At 46.4% G+C, this 25,572-nt stretch overlaps 2 protein-coding genes across 3 annotated transcripts in view; one reads left to right on the top strand and one right to left on the bottom strand.

Moving 5' to 3' along the window:
- LOC119453028 (forkhead box protein K1-like) overlaps positions 1-18,012 on the top strand; it is a 66,808-nt gene extending 48,796 nt beyond the window's left edge. Inside the window, exons 4-8 of one of the 2 annotated variants that reach the window (XM_037715003.2) lie at positions 271-430; positions 5,253-5,440; positions 6,381-6,610; positions 10,690-10,839; positions 13,389-18,012. In XM_037715003.2, the coding sequence (XP_037570931.1) occupies positions 271-430; positions 5,253-5,440; positions 6,381-6,610; positions 10,690-10,839; positions 13,389-13,879 (1,219 nt within the window). In that variant the 3' untranslated portion in view covers positions 13,880-18,012. Of the gene's footprint in view, positions 1-270; positions 431-5,252; positions 5,441-6,380; positions 6,611-10,689; positions 10,867-13,388 lie in introns of both variants that reach the window. The other variant, XM_037715005.2, reaches the window with a different exon arrangement.
- A 1,791-nt stretch (positions 18,013-19,803) lies between these two features.
- LOC119453029 (neuronal-specific septin-3-like) overlaps positions 19,804-25,572 on the bottom strand; it is a 52,554-nt gene continuing 46,785 nt past the window's right edge. The window contains exon 10 of the mRNA XM_037715006.2: positions 19,804-24,989. Within this exon, the coding sequence (XP_037570934.1) occupies positions 24,851-24,989 (139 nt within the window). The 3' untranslated portion in view covers positions 19,804-24,850. The remainder of the gene's footprint in view (positions 24,990-25,572) is intronic.

The raw sequence follows: 25,572 nt of genomic DNA, 5'->3' as shown, positions 1-25,572 counted from the left end.
AATCTGACTGTACACTCCTGCATTGCAGAACATTTCGGGCTTGAAACGAGCAACTATTTGGCTGTGATGCACAACGTCTGCTATCCCAAATGCTTCTCACTGGGTGATTTGAACCTTAATAGTGTGACGTACGGAAGTGGCCATGCGAAGACTGGCACACAGTACGCATAGGCCAGACGTTTTTTTTTTTTCTCCTTGTTGAATAAGAAGATGCCCTCCTATGTTTGGGTCCTTGTGCGAATAGCATTCCTTGGCGGCCTCCTCTTCCAGGAGTGGGCCGGACGGGGACCAGAAGCCGCCCTACTCGTATGCCCAGCTGATTGTGCAGGCCATCTCGTCGGCACAAGACAAGCAGCTGACGCTAAGCGGCATTTACTCGTACATCACCAAGAACTACCCCTACTACCGGACTGCCGACAAAGGGTGGCAGGTCAGTCTGACCACTTTCTCCCTTCTCGCCTGTCTTCCTGATTGAAAGGGGCCCTAAACTGCATTTGCATTGAAATGCTTTCCTAAATGAATAAGTTGAGCTCATGGGGCTCCTTCCATTCAAATGCCTGGGAACGGGTCTCGAATCTGGCAACCTTGATGTCATTAGGTAGCATGCGAGGGTTTATTAGCCACGTGCCTGCTCTCCCAAGATCACGTGTATCGTGACGCCATCGGGCTAAAAAGGATGTTCCACATCCACACACCATGGTTCTGAGTGGCGCTGGCTAACACTCCTAGAGCTAGATCTACTAAACATAAATACCCAAGTTAGTGGACGAATTGATGGCCATCGCTGTAGCACAATTGGTAGTGCAACGCACGCGTAATGCGGAGGTTGCGGGTTCGGCTCCCGCCGGCGACAAGTTATCTTTTCGTCCACTTTCATTTCCCTTTTCTTCATTATTTTCTACATTCCAATTTCAACTACACTTAATTTCCCCGATGCTTTCCTTGGCTTCGTTGTCTGTTGGCTTTATGTGGTTATGGGAACGGAGAAATAATTTTTCCCGGCAACCACTCGACTGGTTTTGAAGAAGTTTGTGGCATTTAAGGGAAAAGGTTAGAAATTGGTGACTGTAAAAAGTAAATTTTTAAAATTAGGACATTATTTTTTTTCCACGACATTGCCGAAAATTGAAAAATTGGAAAAAAGCAAAAAAAAAAAAAAAACACTTATCAAGTTTACAACACTGTAACTCGGCATTGAAAAACGATATCAGTTTTTTAAGCTGCCCCTATCAAAGACATTCAAAGCGGACAAAATTGATGTATTATGCACGGCTCTGAAATGTAGCACTAATTTGTGAGTAGGACTTTTGCAAAACCTTCGTAAACATTGTAACAATTTCACGTAGACTGCAAATTCATATGGTATCAAGTTTGCCCACTTGAGATGCAGTGATATCCATTTTTGGTGCATAGTTACACATTTGTAAACTTTGTGCTTCAATTTCTTTGAAACTGGCCTGTTTTCAGAAATTTGTGTAAAAAATTTCAGGCCCTAAATTGAAATTTTGATTCCTGGGTCACTAGGATTTAGCTCTCTTTCTCTCTCAAATGCAACAAATTTCATTCAAGTTGATCCAGCGGTTGTCTCACAAAAGCATTTTTGCGTTGTATACTTGATTTGGGAAATTGAAGTTGGCCCTGAGCTAAAGCTTTCTCTTTATGTCCATGTGAGGTTTTCTTTAAAACTATTGCTGAGCTTCAGGCATTCCTTTCCCTTACCTGAGGTGATGGAATACATTAGTACAAAAGCAATAGACGATATGCAAAACCTGCAACTGTGCTTCGCCACACACCTCCTTTGTCATAGCAAAGATGGCAGACAGACGTCGGGCTAGAATCGTAATTTAATTGTCAACATGTGGGATGGTGACATCATTCCCGCCACTGTCCATTCCCCGCGCCGTCCAAGCTTTCAAAACGCACGTCTCCGTCTGCTAGCGGGAACGCGGCCATGTTGGTTAGGGCAAGGTAGGTGTGTGGGAAAGCTTGCTTACGGACTTTTGCGTATCATCTGTTGATCATTGGCCTGTAAATTTTGAATCACTTTTTTAATATTCGAAGGGTGGTACTATAACAAAAGCATTCAGGTGGCAATTTAGCGGTAAGTGCGAGAGAAATGCATTACGACGCACCTCTTTGAGGTCCCGGATCCATGATTTAAACCGCATTCACCACATTGCAATGTGTTGTTCCGGAGCCCACTCAACACACAGCCTGCCTCTTCGAGGAACGAAGTGCAACTGACGATGGTCCAGAGCAGACCACCGTCAGTTTCACTACAACGCACGCATGCGTGCATGCATGCGTTCTTCTAAGCTTTTTCATCCCCTCTCTACCTCTATCACATGACTGGCTTCCCACACGTCACACACATACATTTTTTCCCCACTTTGACACTCCTAATGCTAACACATTATTAACTAACTACATTAGGACGGCCTTTACTATGCAAGAATGTGGTAAGAGAGCGTGGCCAACAGTGGCTGTGAATATGCCACCATCAATCGAGCACACTTGTCCCGAGTAATGTCCTGCGAGCACCCCACAGGCTGGAAGGTAAAAAAAAAAAAAAATTGGCAGTTTCGGCCGAAGGCAAAAGCATTGAAAGCAACAGCAAGGTTTAACATTGCACTGAAGGCATCTCGGGACCCTGGCAGGATGAAAATTGGTGGCGGCTGTGTTGCAGGCATCACACCTCGACGGAAGGAAAGCCGTCGGCACTTGTCAGCGTTCAAAGAAAGGGTTAGAAAAATTCAGCTTGGGCTGTTTACTTTCCGTTGCGCTTGGGCCAGTGTATGCGCCGTAATGCGGTATACACACAGTTGCTCAGCAGGGATGCTAATTTTGTGTGCATGCCCAACGCTCGTGCCAGCAGCGAAAGCCAGAATGGTGCGACGACTTGGCTTTGTCGCTTTTGCAGCCACACGCGCTGCGTGTCTCTGGAGACCTTCTAACCCTTCTTCTTAGTCGTCGTCTTACCTATGCGAGCATCCTACTGTCGCACATATACCGTGCCCCTTGCGGCCATCATTTGGGGCCAGGCGGATGCCTACAGGCTTTGTTGCATTTTGTTTGTTTAAATATTAGCATACTTTTGATGACAACATCATTATTACTGAAACTGGCAGGTAGTGCAGTTTGTTTTCCTTTTTCCCATTCACCAGAGATTCACCATCCCTGCAGGGGTACTAAATGTTTTTCAGCTAAACTCCTCCTTTTGTTCACGCAAGCTGGCCATGTTTTGTCAGCCTGCGTTTATTCCAGGAGGTACAGCAAATTTAGCTACCTAAAAGTCTGGCTCAACACTGTGGTTGCTTCAGAAACTCGAGGTGGCAACAAAAATGACAGTTAAAATTATGCATGCGCAAATATCAAAGCCTTGTGTTGCAGTGTGGGAAAGGTAGACCCGAGGTTTTTCTTGTTGTAATATTGTTTCTTGGGATGACAGCATGTTTCCAACTTCAACTTGAGTGATGTGTCTGCGACATTAGAAAGCTTTATACGATTCTCTATATGCTGTGATGCGGGAGACACGCATGGGAGCAATTGTGCCAGCGGTGACGTCTTATGGTGGTGTGTTCAGTCACGTTGCGTTAATGCCGTTTTAGGGCTGGACAACTCTTTTCGTAGGGAAATGCAGAGCCAAGCGTAATTGCAGACAACTGAAACTTCAGAGTGGATTGGGGGGGGGGGGGGGGGCAAAGATGGCTTCCTCATTAAAATCGCACCACTCCTCTCCACAGAGCACATCTTCACCATGACACTCGCGACAAACCTAAGGGAGAAATCAGCCATCAGCCAGGTGAGCTTGTGGAAGGCAACATGAGTGTCCACAGTGCAACGAGTGGTGAACAGAGAGCCAGAGCTCGTTGGGCATGGCTGTGGTTATACAGTCTCCAGCCGGTAATTCAGACATGCTCGATTATTCGGACAGCTTCACGGCGCCACTGCTGCCCCCCAAACATAATATCTATAGACAACTGATATTCTGGACACCTTTCAGTGTGCCATTCAATACTTCAGACTTTGCCTACACAATGCTTGCTGATTTGGCCTCCGAGTGAAGCAGAAAGAGTGATATTTTTGTTAATTGCACCGGCATGGTCGCTGCCCCTGTAGCCAGTGCTTCACCAGAAACAATACTAGCAAGGCCTAGTTTATCCAGTAGTCGCCAACCGTGCAGGACAAGCCAAGCCAAGCTGCTAAGCTGTAATTTACATTTTTTAATACCAGTTTTGAGCATCTAGCACTTGTTCCATTGTGTGCTATACCTTGGTCGCACGCAGCACTTTTGATTGCCATCAAGCCGGATAAAACTGTGGTCCCGGGTGACTTCTTTGATTTTTGTTGCTCAGAATCATCAAGCAGCTTCAAGTGGCACGAACTCCACCCTCAAGTGCCGTCAAGGGTTGTCATTAAGTGAGGGAAATGCCGGACACTGATTGTCGCGAAGAAAGCCGTGATCCTTCGGATATCGGAGCATGGACGACCTCTATTAAGGTCACCAGAAGATGGGAGATTTGGTGTTTGCATTAACCTGGTCGAATGGTCGAAATACAGACTGACCATTTCAGAGGCAACTCTGACATAAGCATATGTCAATATGCAAAAAAAAGGCACTTAATATCTGACGAATCTGATATTTCGGACTCCAGATTATTCTGACTTTAATGTGGCCCCCTTGGAATCCAGGTTGGCAACGGTAGTACAATGTAACTTGCCTTGGCCACTCTAGCTGGATCGGGTTCTCTGATGACATACCATTCCAGTGCCGCATACTTTATTGGCATCAGGTTTTAGTGTTGATTCAAATTTGGCATGCTTCATTGACAGTTGAGAGTTTCTGCAATTGTTGTCTTACTTGCAGCACCACAGCGGAGTCGAATCTTTTTAACGTGAGCACTGGCTTGAAGCATACTTTATTTTCTTGAACTCTGGACACTCTCTTTGACACCACCTGCATCTGTGAACCAATAGGAGCCGTATACTTATGCACTGCCTGGTGTTGGTAAGCAGGGCCTGGTCTCGTTTTAAGTGCTTGGCAGTGTCAAATGATCACGACAACCGACATCATCATTCAGCCGACTGAAAGAGCTACAACAGCCACAGCATTAAGGAGGAGGGTGTCTGTAGATTTGAGATACGAGTTGTTGCTCTGAATTCTGTTGTCATGTATTGGCACATTGGGGAAATAGCACCATGCACTGCGGTATTCACTTTTCCTTGATGTTTATTCCGTTGTCCCAACACAGAACTCAATCCGGCACAACCTGAGCCTAAACCGGTACTTCGTCAAGGTTCCCCGGTCGCAAGAAGAGCCGGGAAAGGGTTCCTTCTGGCGCATTGACCCCCAGTCGGAAGGCAAGCTGGTCGAGCAGGCCTTCCGCAGGCGGCGGCAACGAGGGCTGCCCTGTTTCCGGACGCCCTTTGTTTCCTCCAGGTTGGTTTCTACAATGAGTCTCTACTTCCGTAACCCGGCTTTCTAGACTTCAGCAGAAAGAAAAAAAACTAGCGTAGCTTGCACTGGAGGTGCAATGCTGAAGCGACAGCGGAGCTGACGGGCACCTAGCTAGTCCTGGCTTTTGGGCTAGGCTAAGCACTACCAAGTCATCCCCAGCATTTTCCGGAATTAATTGATTATTGATTGATTATTGATTAGCTATCGATTGGCTATCGCAAGGTATTGGGCACGTTTGGGCTAGGCTAAGCACTACGAAGTCATCCCCAGCATTTTCCGGATTAGCTATTGATTGGCTATCGATTGGTTATCGATAACTAAGCTTAAGTAGCCCCAACCATGCCTAGCTAGACATAGCCACGCTCAGCTTCGCTAGTTCACAGGGGTATGTGCCATTGCGCTTAGACCCTTTCTGCACTACTGCCAAGATAGGCCTACATTTTTGGATTCAGCAGACACATTACGCCCGGCTTAAACAGCTCCGATGTTAAAAGGTTCCCTTAGAAAGTGAAACCTCAGCTTTCGTAGGGTCTACTTGTGACTCGCGGCCTGCTGCTCGGTTAGGCAGTTACTGTCTGCCACAATATTAAATATATGCAGTGTTGTGCTAGATTTTGAAGACCTAACCACCTTTCACGATGTGCTTCTACGGTTCTTGAAAACTAGACCAGTGCTTTGCAGCGTGGAGGGGAAAGTATTTGGGAGGGCAGCCAGTTTAACGGTCTGAAACTCCTTGTGTTTTGCTGTAGCGCTTGAGCAATAAGGGAAACTCTTATGTGGCTTTTTCGAGTACGAACTTTCTCAGTGGCTCGACTTGCATTATTTCGTATAAAAATTTCATTGAGATTCACGAGCAGCTTCGAGTCATGATAGGCTCTTGTTTGTTTGCGCAACCTCACCAGTCTCTCGATTCTTCACACAGGTCGGCGCCGGCGTCGCCAAGCCACGGTGCACACAGCGGTCTGGCGACGCCGGACTCACTGTCGCGGGAGCCCAGCCCCGTGCCGGACAGCATGGCCACCGAGGGGGCTCCGAGCTCCCCACTGCAGCCGCCGGCCACCATGATGGCCATTCCCCCCGGCCTGGCGCCCCCGCAGGCCTCGTACCTGGCGCGCGAGATAAAGGCCAGCCAGTCTGCCCCAGGCTCACCAGGTGACTAATCAGAATGATTTTTTTTTACTCGGTTTACTAAGGTGTAATGCATAAATGAAGATACAGAAAGAGGCACCTCCGCAGAGCAACTAGCATAGAGTTTCAATTACTCAATGGAACTCTGTCTACTGGGGTTGCAATGTGGGCTTGTTGGTAACACATCTTGGATAGGTTTACCGCAGCGCGATTAAAAGACAGGGCAAAAGACACACAGCGACACGCATAACGTCGTGTGTGTCCCTGTGTGTCTTCCTTTGTCCTGTATTTTTATCGTGCTACGGTAAAACCTATTCTGTCTACTGGAGTTGCAAGCATGGAGTTTCAGCCAGCCTCAGAATGATGGTTGGATATTTGCCTAAGCTTCGTCCTTGTGGCTTCGAACAGCTTAGCGACTTTGCAACTGATCATTTTCAACAACATATTGCGATATAAATGCTGCACTTCGCAGCGATCATGCATGTGCGCAGAGTCTAATTGTCTGAGGAAAATAGGATTGCTTCGAAATTCTGGCCCATAAAGGCAGCAAAAGCATAGTAAACAAAGCTTCAACAACTGTTGAAGCCCCAAGCATGAAGATAAGACAAATCCATGTACAGTAAAACTTCGTTAATTCAGATTTCACGGGACTGAAAGAAATGTCCGAATTAACCGAATGTCGAATTATCGAGAGTATCCAGAAAACAATAAGCAAATGCTTACTATGTCAACGCGCTTTTACTTAGTGAATGAGTGAGCGACTCCTGTTGCTATTTTGCACAAAATCAGAGCGAAAGCTGAAATTCTTGTCATCTCAATGAGTCGCAGTAGCGATCGAGGCCTCGTGACTTCCTTCGCATGCATGGCCACGGTGCGCGCCTTTATTTGCGACACGCTTTGCACTATCGCGCACACATCCTGGTCATGTTTTGCCTATGAGCTGGCGAAAACATAATCGCGATGTAGCCGGTGCTCTTCATCCTCGACAGCTTTGCACTGAGTCAAAACGAAACAAGTGTTTGTCGCAACCGCTACGTAGAAAACCGCGGCCGCTATTAACGCGATTATGAACGGCGACTTTGCGGTGCTGAAGGCAGGCGGCCGACGCATGCACCGAGTCAGAACGAAACTACTGTGCGCTGCAACAACTGTGGAGGTCACTCTAGACGAAACCGTGGTCGGTATCTATGCGATCATCGATGGCGACTGCGCAGTTTGTTAGGCGCGCGGCCGACGCGCGTACCAAGTAAAAACGAAACTACTGTTTGCCGCAAACGCGGCAGAGAAAACCGCGGCCGCTATCAACGCGATCGTAGATGACGACTACGCAATTATGAAAGCCCACAGCCAACGCGATGTTATCCGCGGCGGCAAGCGCAAGAATAAAGCCTTTAAGTACACAAATAGGCACGAAGCATTGCGGCGTTGCTGTCATTCGCGTGTGATTTCCGCTGATGACTATGGCGATGTGGACTCCGCCGCTTCGTTTCAGTTGGACGCTAGTGCCGTTCTTGCTCTTTTGCATCGCACATTTGCAGCGCTCCTCGCTCGCCGAGCTCCGAAAGTTGTCCGAATTAACTGATGTGCGGCCAAATACGTACGAATTAACAAGAGTTTGATTGCATTGAATAATGCATACACTGCCCGGGACCAGAGGACGAGTCGAAATTATCCGATATTCCGAATTAACGAGGGTCGAATTAACGAGGTTTTACTGTATACTAACCATCGTTCCTACAGTAGCTGAGCAATTGAAGTGCCAGTTTCCTATAGTAATTCTATAGTAGGAAACTCTTCTGCAACAAGGTAGCCGGGTAGCAGACTAAGCTAATGACATTATTAAGCAGGAGGGTAGAGAAAGAAAAATGAAACATTAACGCCGATCATAATGAGTCATACAATGTAACTCCTATAAAATGAAACACATACAAATTTTAATATAAAATGACAAAATGCAAACGCAAATGTTATCACAAATGAGGGTTTGACTAGCCCTGGATGAAATGCAAAACAATTCTGCAGAAAAATAATGCATAAATGGAGCAAACAATACGGAGTACAAGTAGCTTCTAACAGTATGCAGCAGCACAACTAAGAATCTAGTCATATTTTAAGAGGGAGGGAAAAAGGGGGATATATAATAAAACTAGTGAACTATTAAAAAGAATACAGTCAAACCTGTTTTCAACGAGCTCGATAGTCCTGCAAAAAGTGGTCATTGTATTAATAATTTGTTATATGCAGAGTTGCTCCTCAAAAAACAGAAAAATTGACACTTTAGCTGGCATTGGCAGTTACAATTTGACACCACTTTGGTCCGAAAACAGGATTTTCAGTACCTTAATTTTTGTTCCCAGCACTTTTTCACATCTAACGGCAAGTTCCCGTTAAAATCGTCGTCTAAAGATCGAAATTCAGCGGTGTAGCTCCTTCGAAACGGCTCCCGGCTGGTTCCAATCACCTGCCATTTTAATATTACAAGCGCATCTGGTGGTATTTTTTCTTTGAGAGCCAATGATATATTTTACTGTCAGCAGAACACGATTGCATTTCTGCATAAGATTGCGAAGCATTCTACAGTAAAAGCTCGTTAATTTGGATTTCACGGGACCGAGAAAAAAATGTCCAAATTAACCGAATGTCGAATTATCGAGGGTATCAAGAAAACAAACAAATGCTTACTACGTCAACACGCTCTTATTTACAGTATGAAGCAGCAAATTCTGTTTCTATTTTGCACAAACACAATGCGGAAGCTGCAATTCTCGTCATCTCGTGGCTGATTAGAGTTCGCAGTGGCAAGGGTCTCGAGACTTCCTTCACAGCGCGGCCGCGCCACGCGTCTTCATCTGAGACTAGCTTTTCACTAGCGTGCGCACATCCCGATTATTTTTTCGCCAGTGTCGCCGGGTCGCCACCCATCGCGGTGTCGACGGTGCTTTTCATGCTCGACAGCATTGCACTGAGTCAAAACGAAACTACCGCTTGCTGCAACTGCAGACGAAGCCGCGGTCGTTATCGGCGCGATCATGGATGGCGACTACTCGGTTATGAAAGCACGTGGCCGACGCGCGTACCGAGTCAAAACGAAACTACTTTTTGCCGCAACCGCTACGGATGAAACCGCGGCTGTTATCAATGGAATCATGGATGGTGACTACACAGTTTTGAAGGCACACGGCCAACGCAGTGCTATGCGCGCCAGAAAACGCAAGAATAAAAGCTTTAAAGGCTCAAATAGGCACGAAGCGTTCTGGCGTTGCTGTCATTCACGTACGATTTGCACTGATGACTATGGCGATGCGAACTCCGTCACTTCGTTTCGGTGGACGGTAACGGCGTTGTGGCTCGTTTGCGTCGCACATTTGCGGCGCTCCATGCTCACCGAGCTCCGAGAGTTGTCCAAATTAACCGATGTGCGGCCCAATACGTCCGAATTAACGAGAGTTTTATTGCATTAAATAATGCAAAAGCCTGACAGGACCAAAGGACATTTCCGAATTAACCGATTTTCCGAATTGACGAGCTTTTACTGTAATTGGCTGAAAGTGGAAACTACCGCTGCACGTCAGCATTTTGCAAATGTCTTGCCGTTATGGATGCAGCATCGGCCACAGGCATGCCGAGAGCCGCAAAGTTGTTTTTTTCTTGAGAATCTTCTCTCAATTGTCTTTTTGTTTTCTTTACGATCTCGGCACTGAAATCTTTGTCGCGGTCAGACTGGAGCCCGGGCAGTGCTGGTGCCATGCGCCCGGTTAGGGTGCAGTTCCGTGTTTTGGAACTTCACGTGCGCCCTCCTTTTACAGTGACCAGGTTTGAAGTGTTCGTTGGGCCATTTTAATGCAGTATGTCGTCAAAATCAATTTGCAACATTGCAAAGCCACTTGAAGCCAAAATAACGAAGTTTAGTCAAGTCGAAGATGCAACAATGCTTGTGTACTTAGGTTTAGGAGCACCTTAAGAGAGCCCCAGGTGGTCAAAATTAATCCCGAGCCCCATGCTACTGCATGCCTCATAATCAGATTGTGGTTTGGGCACGTTAAACCCCCGAATTTAGTTCTCAAGTTTGAGTGCACGCTTTAAGCTCTCTCTCTCCCCTCCAGGTGGCGCCCACCAGTTGGGTGGATCGCCGCTCTTGCCCGCGTTCACCAACAGCAAACCCAAGGTGCTGGTGGCCCACCAACCCTCGGTTGTCTCGAACGGCGTCCTCAAAAGCAACGGCATGCGCAGCGACTCGCCGCGGCTCGACCAAGGTGTGCCTCACTGTTGGCGACCGTAAAGTAATTACCCTACGTATAGGGTTGTTTCATTTTCCCCCCGGCATTCTCGTTGCTTGTGGTAAAAGCCACAGGGCCGTAATGTACGGTGCCATAGCCTATCATTGTTCAAGAACCTCGGAATTAGGCCCTGGGAAACCTCTCTATGGGAAAATAGATAAATCAGGTCAGTCATATCTGCTGCAACAAGGAGCTTTATGTGCTCATAAAACAATGTACAGTTGGTGTCACTCTTGTGTGGAGCGCAGAACGACAGCTGCTGGAGCGCTCCGGAGCCAGCCAGCAAAGTCTAACGGTAGTTGCTGGTCCCAAATGTGCCCAGCAGCTACCGCTAGATGTTCTGGAGATGGGTTTGCACAAGGCTCACCTTACGGGTGACGCTCAGGAAAGGCCACGACGCTCCTCCACTCCGCAATGCACAAAGGCATTGTGGCAGGGTTCGTCGACTCTCAGACATGGCGCAGAGAAGGCTTAGGAGTCAGTTCGCCAACAGACAAGGGTTTACTCACCCAAGATGCAGCACAGTGCGACAGTCACGGCGCTTACGGGTAAAGGCTCACCTCAAGACCGATCGAGTACGCGTGCCCGTTGCGCTAGGGCTAACCGGGTAGCGGTCCACCAAGCGCAAGAACGAGGAGTCACGAGAGCAAAGGTACCATGTAACCAACTCAGTTGCGGGCCTGTGAGCATCTGCAGCGGCGATGAAGCCCTCGGCAGAAGAGAGCTCGGGTGGAGAGGGCGCGCGGGGGCCGCCACTCGGGAGGCCAATCGGGGCAGGTCCCGGTGGTATTTGCTCGCACGGTAACTCTTACCCGGAAGGGAGAAGCACGGTTTGTGCGGGAAATTAGCTCCGGCGCGCTAGCCGTGTCCGCCATGTTGCCGTTATGGCAGGGGTTCCCGGAGATCGAGCTAAGCACAAGACGCGAGCTGGGGGACGAGGCATGGGAAGGCGCCTCGATCCCCACAATGTTGGACCCAGCAGCTAGTTTTAGATGTCGCTAGCTGCCTCCGGAGCGCCCCGGAGACCGCTGTTCCCACGCTCTACACAAGGGTGACGCCGACTGTACATGTTTGATCGATCAATGACTCAGAAATTCAAGTGATAATAGGAGCAGATAGTCGTTTTATTCAACTTGGTCCACCCAAGTGGCACGAAAATGGCCGCATGACTTTTGCTGTTATTAAAAGGTGTTTGCAGGGGCGAAGTCTGCAAGCTGAAGCGCATGACCGCTTAGTTCACTGCCAATTAACTCATTTAATTTCTTAGCGCCCGCAATCGCTCTTAGTTTAAGTGCTAGGCCTGTGCTGCCAATACTTCTATTGCACTATGCTCACATGTTGCATTATCCAGGAAGGATCGAACAAAATTGGAAAACGCTGCCTGTGTGACGTCAGCCAAATTAGCGTATTTTGCGCTGTCACAATTTTAGTTAGTACAACCTAACCTTAGCGAATGCTGAAGCTCCTAAAAGTGCTGTTCATTGTCTGTGGCATGATTCACAATTCCTTGGGACTTCCATCTTTTGAAGGGACTGCATTTCCAATCAGTTCATGCTGCCCTAGGCGAGTGTGTAATAAATGTCTGAACATTCTTCAACTGCCTATTGTCGTGCACTCCTGCAACTTGCCATAATTCATCCATAAATCATTCAAAATGCTAGGTAATTTTAGCAAATATGTATAGCACTTCTTGCTTTTTTCCATCCTAAGGTAGAGCACCATGACTGGAAATATTGTATTCAGTTCTGTATAATTCAAGCAAGCCAGTGAAGTCCTAAAAAGGGCCTGCAACGCCATGTTCGGGTCACCATGCTTGCTCTATGTCTATTCTCAGCATGTCATAGAACAATGAGCAAAAGGAATTTCGAAAAGTGACCCACACAAACCCAAGTTATCGGTCAGAGAAAATTCAAAATACAAGTAAAAAGAAAGCTACCTCCACTTGAATTTTTGAGGCGCACGTTTTAACTCTCCCATGGACGTCATGTGGTGCCACCCAATAGCAGCAGGGCATTAGTGGAAGTCGGCACGTCATGGTTGCCAAGCCTGCTCAACCTGTTCATGGTGTTCCATGGCGTTCCCATGGCCTCCGCGATCATGAGGGCGCGTGGTCTAATCTCGAAGGGCCGTGCATCACTTTTATGGTTGCAACAGCTCCTGCAAGTGGCTGTTGGCATGCCAAAGTTCTCAGCATGTGATGTGTCATTTCGGAGGTTGGAACACCTCAACTGAAGCTCTGCAATACTTAAAATAGTTGTAAACCATCACATCACATTTTTAACCAATCATGTAGTGGCACTCGTTCACGTTGCGTCCCGTCCCGTCTATGAAAAACGCAAATTGCCGCATTGAGGGAATGCCTGGCGTATTGGAGGGCCCCTTTGAGAGTTTGAATTAACTCAAATTTAGACTATAGGTGCAGCCACACGTCAGCCACACTGCATTGTAGATTATGTGTCCAAGTTTGCTTGTTTGTGTTACCATTCCTGAAATTGGCTTTCTCCGTTTTTGTTCTCTTGTTGCAGAGCGTAGTTATCCAAGAGGTCCACCCGAGCTCTTCTACCAGCCGAAGCCGCTGGGGCTGTCCACCGCGGAGCAGACTCCATCATCTTCCGCCTCCTCCTCGCCGCCCCCTCTCCACCCGACGAGTGTCATCGTGCAGGCGCCATCATCCACCTTCGCCCAGCCACCCACGCCGGACTCCTCGTCATCGCCACCGGCAGCAGCACCTCTTCCGACGCACCCGCGCAAGCGCCACTACGAGATGGCCACCTCCTCTTCATCCGCAACGCCGGCCACATCAACACCCTCTTCCACCTCCTCCGCCGGCAGCGCCGCGGGTCGGGATCGGGAAAGCAACTCCCCTGCCCGGCCTCCGCCATCGAAAGTCCACCGGAGTGGTTCGGACGAGGCGGCGGCTTCGTCGTCGGCGTCTCCGCCCGTCTCCACCACGTCGTCGTCTCCAACGACTGTCACGGCGTCCGCCACAGACTCTGCCTCCTCCTCTTTATGTTAATGGTGGCATCACTCGTTGACTTTTTGTTTTTTTTATGATGTGTTACCACCAAACCCCTTCTTGTTCTGCCTCCCCCTTTCCCCATGCTGGCAATCCTGGATGCCGCTGTTGCTAATCCCCGTTTTATCTTTCCTGCCGTGCTCGTTATTTGTTGTTGCCACCAAACTGTAGCTCCCCTAAAAAAAAAACTTTCTTAGAGCCACGTTTTCCTTCCCACTCTCTTGTTTCTGTCCCCGCGGGCCTGAACATTGAGCGCGTTTTGTGCTGAATGACTCTGTAGCGGGGACGGTGCGTTTGCCACTTTCCTTCCACATAGGTGTCATTTCTTTTATTTTTCTTCTGTTAAAGCAGTCTTCTTGCGGTTCTTTCTTTTACTAGATCACACCTTTTCTTTAACATGTTGCATACTTCTCATCCAACATCCTATTACTGTTACAATTATTCTTCAATGTTTCTTTCCTGTGAAAGATAAGGGACGAAGCTGTCGCGCTAGTGGTGCCCTCGCTGTGCCATTGTGTGTACATATGCAGAATTCCCCTTTCTTTCCTTTCTTTTTCCCTCTTTCCCATTCGGTTGCATCGTTGCTTGCCACTTCTCTCTGTCATCAACCTGTCACGCACTCACCCGCACTTCAAGCTGTCATCCACGGACACTTCATTGCTTTTTGTTCTGCATCCACTTCTGCGTCGGTGCACTTGGCAGCAGACGCGCGCGCCAGGCCCACGTTTCCTCGAGAAGCAGACGGCCTTCTACAGACCGCTGATGCGGGCAGGGGAGGTGGGTGGCGCTTGAGGTCATCGCTCCTGGCGGGCGTCTGCATCGCTCATAGTCTTTCTTTTCTCTCTCTGTTCGTTCCGTTGCACGCTTCGCGGAAGCAGCCTTGCTTGTCCTCCTCCCACCCATCGTGCTTGTGTTGTTCTCAGTACAGATGATGACGAGCACTTCTCTTACTGGTGAGCGTGGCCGACATTATTAGCCTTTGTGCTGCCACACTTGTGCCTGGTGTGCGCTCGGCATTGCTTCGTTTCCTGTGGCAATTTGAGACAACAGGCTGTCGGCAGAACCTGGTTTTCTCTTTCGTCAGCTGCGATGTGCCGGTAATGGCTCGGCAGAAAGCTAGCTCGCTGCCCCCGAACCAGGAGGCTGCCTACCCCTAGTGTTTGGGGCACACGCACAGCTGTGCGAATTGTACAAACTCGCGGCTTCCCTGGCGATGACTACTTCGCGGGAACCGTGGCTCTTTCCTTTTTTTATTTTAGGCTAATGTATTTTTGATGGGGGCGAGTAGAGTTGGCGCAGGACGATAGATGTAGCATGTGGGCACGTCCGGTGCGGTGGCGTTGCGGTGCAGTGAAAGGCAATGTCTAGGCACCGCAGAGTGCAGTGCCCCCCAGCACCGAACAGCACGGTGTAGGGTCAAATGAGAGCCGACGCGTGCGGCATCGAGTACAGGCAAGAGCTTTAGAAGAGGCTTTGGCAGCAAAGAGCTTGGCAGAGTAGTGTACAGTGTAAGAGAGATGTGGGAGGCGATTGTTGGGGTAAAGGACGGGAATAGCTGGTCTGATCGACAGCTAGGGAATCGAGAGAGTGTGTGCCATTCTTGCGAGGGGGCACCCTTGGTAGGGCCTTTTCAAAACAAAAAGGTGATGGAGAATGTGCGGTGTGTTTTGGGGGAAAGGCTCTGTCTTGACGGTTGTGGTGACGCGTCAGTGGGAGAAAGATATTGCGGATGGCTTTCTGTTCCCTGGTGCTGAGCTGTATTTGTATAGTGGGGGCGGTGCCGCAAAGGCAGCGTTGCGCTTTTTCATCTTCCATTGAAGTTATCTGTTCGTTTTGGGGGGGTTTCTTCATCTTATTTTGATTTTTTTTTTTTTTTCAGTTAGGAAGTTCTTCAAAACACACACAGGCCTTGCTAGTCATGCGCTCGCTGCCTTTGAAGTTGCAACTTCTGCTCCGCTTTCCAAGCCATCGCTTCTGGCCGCTCCGGTGTCATGGGGGGGGACAACATTTGACTGAGCGCATCTGCACATATCAGGGCTGATAACTGATGAGACTGGCGTTTTTGCAGATTCCTGGCTTTAACCTTCGTCCTTGAAAAAGCAGGTTTCTTGCGCTGCCTGGGGTGGGGACACTAGGAAATGTGATGAAATAGCAGTGCTCCCTAGATAAGCAAGTTCTGTTGTCCCTCCCCACATTGTGTTGTCGGCCACAAGCGACGCGGCTTTTCCGTGACTTGGCTGTGGATTTGGTTGGAAGCAAACCCCCTTGCACACTTACATCATTACTCCCTCCTCCCAACCCAGGGCCAACTACACATTGATGGTGGCAATGGTTAAGAGATTTGTTGTTGCCTCCCGGCCACTGTTTTGTGCCAGCACAAGTGTGTTTAGAGAAAGTCTCGAGGGAGTCCAATGATATTTGCGACACTTCCATGATTTGTTCAGCCGCTCATGAGCAAGCTGTTGCAAATTTTCATGAAGTGAGAGAAATGTAGAGAGGGTCGTTGGGCTTTGTCCCATCTCTAAGTTGTCGGGGGACAGATTTTTTTTTATTTCTTTTTATTATTTGTTGCTTGGCTTGGCGAAGGCTGTTGGTTGATGGGTGTGTACATAGACTCGCGTACAGAGAATTGTTGTTGCATGCCATTTGATCTATTTTTAAAAGAGAAGATGAATTAAAGAAGAGGACAGAGTCGTGTATGAATCGTGCAGTGCTTGTTGCATAGTACAGAAAGGATTGTATTGTATTGCTTAACCTCGCTCTTTGTTTCCTGTCTGTGTGCTGTTCATTACCTTCACCCCCTTTTCCCCTCTCTTGTCACTTCCATCGTCACATCGTAACATAACACTCGACAACTTTTTTTCTTTCCCTTTCCCCTTCAAACGTTGGCCGTTGCAGTTCACATGGTGATAGGACGTTGTAGGAACATTTAAGCAAATTGTTTGTACATATAAATATTAAATAGACGTGGCTGCTCGCCTCCCTTAATGAGCCTGACCTCGGGCTCGAGCCAGGAGCGTTTACAACGGAGGCTACACTGTCGAAGAGCAGCTCGTTTGTTGCCTCGTGTTTCTTCTTGATTTTTTTTTTTTTTTTCCTTATGACTGCACAGTCGTCATCATGGTGACGATTATAGCGAACACCTTCCCTTCGCTACAATCGTAGCGTAACTTTTTTTTTCTTCTTCCTTTTTCTTCTTCTTTTTCCCTACTCTGTGTTTTGCCAATAGCATTCGTTGGGTTTCTTTACTTCTTCGCTTGGCTGTTGCTGAGTAATGGAAAGCTGATGGAAGCATATAGGCTGGCTTTAGGAACTTGCCTCTTCTGCTTGATGTTATTTTTTTTTTCTTTGTAGATAGTTTGTTTATTAACAGATCTTAATGCCTATATAAGGGTGGGGAGCTACTGGTCATGATAGCACCAAAGAATCGTTCCTCGGGAAAAAAAAAATGTTGTTAGAAAAAGACATGGTTAATTAAAGCATCCGTGTTTTTAGTTTCCCCCGTGAAATGGTTATCATTCCACCCTTATCAGTGCAAGATCGCCAGCCATGATGGTCCTTCGAGGCTGTCGCGGTCAGTGTAGTAGACAATTGCGGTAACCTGTCGTTATCACTTTGCAGCCTCCAACAGGCTTTGTTGATTAAGAGGTTTCCCACGAATTTCTTTTCTTCTTTCTGTGTTTATCATCTTAGTAATTCAATTGAAGCGACTGTTTTTCGAAGTCTAACAAGACTTCTGCTTTGCTGTTGCTGAAATGTTCTACCACGCAACACATAACATCGTCACAACATGACTGTTCTTTTTTCCATGTGGTCAGTGCTCCACGTATTCTTAGCGCTTTCTTTATTTTTTTTTTTCCTCGCAATAAAATTCGCACTTGGACGTTTCTTGTAGAGGTCATCGGGTGACCAGAGGAATGTTTTTTGCGCGAGAGCCGAGTTAGGCACTTCTCGTCCCACTTTATTTTTTTGGTGTTTCCGTGTTTTCTTTTTCCGATGAACCCTGTCCCATGTTCCCCCTATCCTTGCATCTCTTTGAAAGAAGAAAAAAAAAAAAGACATGTCACCAGAACAAAACACCTGAAAAACAAAACAAGGCAACACCTTTTAAATAAATTTATTCTTTGTTGACAGGCCGTGGCTCTTCCTTCATTTTCATGCTCGTGTGATGCATCTGATGACTGCATTTGCATCACCATTTGAGCTGCAAGTTTTTACATTTGCAGATATCTGCGATACCACTAGCATACTGATACTTAGTAGGGTAGCTATAGCAGTCTGCGGATTAACACAAGGTTGCAGCTTTGATTCCAGAAAAGGGTACCTCCACTCCAGTGAATGCAGAATGGGAAATTCTCATGTACCAACCTTTGGTACACAACCTAACTTAACCCCATGTGGTCCTAAATTAATACGAGGCACTTCACTATGGCATGCCTCATAGCTGCTGCGTTACTCTTTGAGGAGGAGGAGGCGCACGCTCGATCACGTGACCTCCAACATTAAGCGTGCAGGAAGACTGCGCGCATTGTGAGAGGCTAAAAACCCACCAATACAGCAATTTGGCTTGCCGAGGTTTGTACCACACTGAAATGTGCATAGAATGCAAAAATGCCTATGTACCATAATCTTTGGGTGCACAACCTAATTTGACCTAACCAGGACTGTAACCAGAGAGAGGGTGGGTTGGGGGGGGGTTGACACGCTTCAAAATTATTGCTGCTGCAATATACCGTTTTGCACAACTTCGAACCTAGGCGAAAGGCAGAGAGGTTAACCAGACTAACTGTCCAGTTGGCTACTCTTATGTATATGTTAATGTATGTGTCAAAATGTACATTTATACTAGTAATATATGCGACTGTGCTTGAATTATGTGCAAAAATATGTGATTGTTTCGAAATGGCCACCGCTGTGTCTGTAATACCCTTGATTATTTCTGGGTACACTCTCGAACCTAATGAATTACCGGGTCGTAGAAATTGATGCTGCAGACTCCACAGCAGCGTCTGTCGTAGCTTGTGTGTTGCTGTTAGCGTTAACCCCACCAGTGTTCTGGTCTGGCATATTAAGATTCGTACTTGCAATATATTTGCTTTTAAAAGTAGCCTTCACTTTCAAGCATCATTTGCCGCATGTAAAAACACCTTTAGAAGCATGAGGAACGCAGAACGATGAACATCTGAAGGCCTAGCAATTTTGAAGACATTATGCATGGCCAACTGATAATGCCAGCCTTGCCTGAATTACCCTTATGCAAAGAGCATGCATATCTACTGGGCATCTCAATATCCTCAATCAGATGAGTAAGAAGCACAGTCACTGCGGTTTTCCAAGACTGGGTACACCGGTTACTGCAAAAAGACCGTTCAGAAAGGATTGGATGAAGCGTGGCTTTTGTAGCAGCTAGTGACTTGACCATCTCACTTGCTTTAACTGCCCTGAAAATGTTCAGGTAATGCCTATGCTTGCCTGTGCCTGTGCAAATTTGAGCCATTTCATTTTTGGCTGACTGTGCTAACGTCTGCACTCTAGAGACAAATACCTTATGAGAGCGATGTCTCTCGCATACTTGCAAGACGTGTCGCCGAGTAGATGTGTAGATCGGGGTAAAGTGCAGAGTGAATCTGCAGCTGGGAATTGTTTCGTATGGTATCATGAAATTAGCTCTTGTATTGAACTGGCAATAATAAGTGATACAATTAACGGCAGCACCATAGAGCATTTGACATGTTGTGCCCTTGTCACACCATCTATCACTGCCTTGGGAAGGTTTAATACTTATTCCCTCTAAATTTTTATTGCCAGGTCATTGAAGCTGACATTAGTTGTTAGGCTTCAAGCGTTGCGAGGATCTGTGATACCCGAGTGCTTAAGGGACAAGTGAATGTTGTGCTGAAGTAATCAAGACACAGCTTGTAAGATACTTTGCAGATTATTTTATTAGACATCTTTTCAGCACCCTCACATGCACACACACACGCACATACATGCTGCATAAAAATAAGACCTCTTCACCTTCAGCGACTCTTCCTAGTAAAAAATATAGCTGTGTTGTTTCTTTAATGTCATTCGATGGTTTTCAAGCAACACAATTGTTTGAAAACATTGCTGTGCGTGGCTGGCTCACAAGTAGTGGCCATTATACTGTTTCAAGTTGCAGTCATTACTAAATGATGCTCTCTTTTTTTTTTTGGAAGACCACAGAATTAAAGGAACAGTAAAGGTGTCAGTTGGGTCAAGGTAAATTGATTTATTACTTTCCTATGAGAATAATCAGTGTGCCATTCTTAGAACAGAGCCATCGTAAACGATAAATCGACATTTATCCGAGAAGCTAGTGGTGCCAGCAGAACTAGCTCCCATCGGAATAAACCTTCGAGATAACGATTTGTCTGTGAACAAATAAAAATTAGTGAAATAAGTAAAATGACGTCTTCCATTTGAACATCGAAGGTAACACAGTTTGTCCAATTTTAATTTTTGTCAACACAAAACCTGCAGTTGCTATTCGTGGGAATGTGGCGCCTTCTATGCCACCCTCTGACTTGCTGAGGGCAGCAGTTCCCAGCGGAGCATAACCTTCCAAGATTTCTGCACTGACATTTGTATTATGTTGCTCCTGCTTTCTCAGGTAAGTGAGAAAAAGACATGTCTTCAATCGCAGTTTTCTCATAGCCAAAGTAATCTCTTGGCACAAGACAAACACTGATAGATAATCTACTACTCTAGCTTCACTTCGCATTTGCCCTTAGTATTCCTTTAAATGCTGTCAGCTTCATGGAGAAATTTTATGACAACAATGCCTTGGAAGTATTAGCAAGTGTTTCGTGATGGCATTTTACCAGCGTGAAAGGGATGGGATGCAGAAAAGATACAGGAACACCACAAACATGTGACGCAGAGCGAAGGGAAAAGAAACCTCGTGAGGCAGACTATGAATATCGAAAATGCCACCACGCCAGATGGTTAACTTGAGGTCAGTGTGATCATACCACCGTCGCACAGTGCTTCTGGTTTCTTTCACATTAATGTAGCACTGGAATGCGAGCTACAGCTGATGCCAGTCAATCACGAGCACGATCATGCAAATGCGTATATCTACAGTGTCGCATGTCTTGTGCTGCAGACACTTAACTGCCTCATCCAAGTGCAACATCTGAACTAGCTTAGAATGACAAAAAAAGGCTGAGCAAGTTGGTAAGAATGAATGGTTCGAAAGGTCGGGCCATAACCTCCTATGTGGTCAGACGTATAGAACATGGACACAAGATGAGCAAAAAAGGAAAATCCAGTAAAATCCATTCTGGACTTAGCTGGCGTTCATATTGTCCTTTTTCATTCCTTGTCTGCGTTGTCCTTAAGGGACACGTATATGCACCTAACCTCTCAAACCATAGAAAGAAAGCTATCGGCATTCGATATAACTTGCAGTGTGCAACAACAGAATGAATTGAGACACACATGTACAAACAGTGCCGACTTTTAACTCGTACGTGTACGAAGTCTTCTCTGTTTGTATGTGCAGTCTCACTTTGTTCCGTTGTTGCACGCAGTGCAATTTACTGATCATGAATCAACTAGCCTGACAGTCTGTTCTATCAGCATCCGGCATCCCCTTGTAGTCAGTCTTGCCAGGTATTGATCAGGCCTAATGCTGCTTAGCTTAATCGGCAATCTAAACCTTTAACAAGCACTTTTTTGTCTCTCAATGTCAGCGCATCTTCTTCTCAGCCTTGACTGACAGAGCGCACCTTGCAGCTTCAACTCCAGTGCCAGACGTACTACTGTGAAACAGAATGTAGGGTCTCTGCAAACATAGCAAGACAGTTGCACAGTCACGTGCAAATGAAAACCAGACTGATAGAACTCGTATGGCAACAGAAAATTCAGAGGAGTTGTGCTTCAGGTATATCACCGCAGCAGTGCGATTAATTTGAAGTTTGTTGTGTGGTGCAGTGCTATTTATTCGTAAGAGGAAATTAACCTCAACTTTTGACATCCATTAACAGATCTCCTTTTTTTTTTGTGCATCATATGTAACAACTGTATTTATCTTGCAACACATTTAATGAAAACTTTCCGCTTACTGCTGCTTTGTTCGTGCTCAAATTTTGCACCAAGATTTTTGTTTGCTTGTTTGTTTATTTTCTTTGTTAACTACAAACTTTGCATTGTTAACTGACATTTGACATTCGCTTCATCCTAAATAACACAATGCTAGAATGACACGCACTGTGTTACCTATGATTTCCATTTTTTTTTTTTTTGGCTTGTCCAGAAAAGAAATGCCAAGCTGCTATCGTCCATGCTCATTGTGATAAGAGGAGCAAACTGCCGCAGAGGAGTGAACCGGTGTCGCCACCTAGTGGCAAAGAAAGCAGCTCTGGAGGAATGGCTCTGCGGGCCGACCTGGGCCGCTATTTTGTGACGATGCCTTTTTTGATGTTAATGCTTTTTTATGCTTTTTGTATTCGCAAGTGGTGGTGTTCAACGCTTCACTCGGGCCACTTGCGAACGTGAAAAGTGCGACAAGGCATTAGCATCGAAATAGGCATCGCTACGAAATAGCGGCCCTGCTTTGTGCCAACCAGGCGAAAGTGCCTTGAAATGTCAAAGTGGGAAGGTGAGATGGACTTGTAAAATCAACTGCCCATCCTGTAGAGCAATGCCCACTGATGCCGCTATCCTCACTGTTTTGTTTAGCTGCTAACTGGTAGTGACACTAGTCCAGTACTTGTATCCAGTCCAGTACTCACTTCTACACTGGCAAGAGACGCAGACAACGGCAGCTTCCAAATTTTCTTTTCCAGTTAAATCAGGGGAATGCCAAGTGTGTTATTGAACAATGCAACCTAAAAAAAAGATATGACTTTGGTTTAAAATTTGACCCGTGACAAAGGTGGCTGCAAATGAGACACATTCTTTGTAATTTGTTACAGTAGATGTGTAGGTCGATGTATGTTTCGGAATCACCCTGTTTGTATTTCACTCGCAAATGACCGTACATGTGTGTCTTCAGTTGAACCACTGCCTTGACTTTTAGGAAAATTATAACTGCGCTAAAACGAGACACGAGAACGAGGTGGACAGGACGAAACGCTTCTCGAGTGCGTTGACTTGATGCAAACCATGCTCAACAATTATAAAACACTCCACATCAAAAGCCGAGAATCTTAAAGACTGAAGCACCCACCACAAACCAAATTAAAATGGTCTATGTACATCACTTGTTAGAATAGAAAGCAGCAGTTGCAGTATAGATGGCAGTAAGGGTGGCTGTGTGCAATAGAAATGTTTTAAAAGGTTGCCGTATATTGAGGAATTTGCAAGATTCACATAATTTGCATAACACGTGTTCTGCACAATGTTCTTCAAACTATTAATTGTTTTTTTTTTCCCTGTGAAGTGCTTGCACATACAATCTGCAACTCTAGTAGTCGATCTTCACCGCATCACTCCATATCTTGTGACTTGATAATCACATTAGCTGTAGCAGAAGTGTGACAGCTAGCATCATGTCAACACTGATAGCACAAGTTTCACGTATAGTTCTCGAGAGTGCTAAAGGGCAAGTTGCCGCGCCTCTTCTGAAGACTGTACATTGACAGATGGTGACTCCACATGTCATGTCTCGTGATATCTAAGCTATGACTAGAAGACCCACGGTTTACTTGAGCAAAGACTGTCACGACAAAAGGCAGTCTCAGCGGCCATCTGTGGGATTCATTCAGTGACGGAGCAAACTCTTCATTTTCTCGCAAGGCGAACAGGGAGCTTGGCAACCATTTTCACCTGTAAACATCATTTTAAGCACTTCTGGGTTTTCACCAAACGTGTGAGCACAAGAGTTCGGTGAAGTGCCGCCTTTTTTTTTTTTTTTTTTGGCACAGCACAGGCCGCATTTGTCGTGAACTAGCAACTGCAATTCTTCCCACGACACGTAAAAAAAAAGCTCGCGGTGGAAACAAAAGCTGTCCAGTTTGCGGACATGGCAATGTTGTTGGCTATTCAACATGGCAGTGGAGACAGCAGGTGAAAGTAACCCTAGCATTCACAAATAAGCTTTGACTCGACACATTTCTTGAACTCTGCCATGCCTACAGCTATGCCACCTCTTGCATTCTTGCATAAAGTAAGCATTGTGTTCCGATAACGCTCGTCGAAGTGTCAAGTGGAAGCGCGCCGAAGTAATGCGGGGTTAAAAATTGCAGTTTCTTGTTTTCACTGAGATCTCGCAAGTTCTAAAAGCAGGTTCTACACAGGCACTGCAGTATAGACACAACTGTAAAATGTTAAAATCTCCAAGGTTTAAGCTTACGCCACTGGAAGAAAGACACAAAAGAACAGTACGCTTTATAGGGTGACACGTCAGTTCCTATATAGCTATACCTAGCTAGCATACAGACATGACATCCACGATCACATTTCCTACACATAAATGACACAATTGCTGTGACCCTACGAAGAAGTTGAGGAAGTCCCCCAAAATGGCGTAGATGTGGAAAGCTTAGCCGTGATATGTGTGATTTTAATAATTAATATAAATCAGAGAGAAGCGGCCTTCTTTTTTGGGCACACAGTTAAGACTTGAGTCTCTTTTTTTGCTTGTATGCACGTGCCTCCACTTTTCATTATTGCTTCGTTTCATCTGAACAGGTACCTGCTTTGTGCTTAAACGCTCGCTTAACTCTTGCCTCGTCATGATACTGCGTCATGCTTACACTGCCAAACTGAAGTGTGTCATGCTATAAGATACTGCCGAATTGCATTGCAGAGCGCCTAGCATGGAATGCAGGCGATGTCACAATTTCGAAACCGTTTGTTGACAGAGTTTGCACCTGGGAGATGAGGAAGAACTTGTGAAAGTGGCCTTCACGTGTCTACAAGCAAACAAACCCGGAGCATGCTTGGAGTTCAGAGGCAAGTAAATGTAGGCGGAGCAAGAATCTGACGATTAGATGTACCACCTCAGAGGCTACTCTCGTTGAGGTTCACAATGTTGATGCCGTGTCCGTTAATGTGGCCGTGGCGCGCTTGTAGCCTTTCGTGGCGGAAGTTCTCATAGTGAACTGTCTTGGTCACTTCTACGAGATCTTGCATGTGAGTCCTGCCAGAAAGGAATAAAGGAGCGAATGACCCAACAGAAGTTCAGCGACAGCTTGCAAAGAGAAGATGCGCAAAGAGTGGATTTAGAAAGCAGTGATGTTGAAACTGAAGGTGGCATACGGGACCCCCCATTTCTGTGAAGTACATATCCTTACAGTCTGGCCAGACGGTACGGTTTAGTAGCCGTATAATCGCAACCCTACCGCTGCAGCCACATTTTCTATGAAAGCGATGAGCGAATGTATCTGTGCAGGCTGTGTGCCAGCACTGTGACACACGTTCGAGAACCCGTGGTTGAAATTAATCTGTACCCCTGTACATTGTGTTCTTCAGTGGCCAGATCTTGCGTTGAAGTACTGAGATCGATCAATCAATCAATCAATCAACCAACCATCCAGCCATTCAATCAATCAATGAATCAATGTCAGCCATAAAAACACTGTTTAAGAATGGTGATGCTTACACATATATTGCTCTTCACCACGAATAGACATGACAGTTTTTCGTGAGTGCTCGTGTGGTCGTCTGCTATTATTATCTTCTGTTTCTTCACCCGAGAACGTACCGAACAAGCTAAGATTAGC

This window comes from Dermacentor silvarum, chromosome 5, assembly GCF_013339745.2.
Source record: "Dermacentor silvarum isolate Dsil-2018 chromosome 5, BIME_Dsil_1.4, whole genome shotgun sequence".
Lineage (NCBI taxonomy): Eukaryota > Metazoa > Arthropoda > Arachnida > Ixodida > Ixodidae > Dermacentor > Dermacentor silvarum.
Note: the sequence above shows the minus strand (reverse complement) of the source record. Positions and strands in the feature narration are given on the sequence as shown.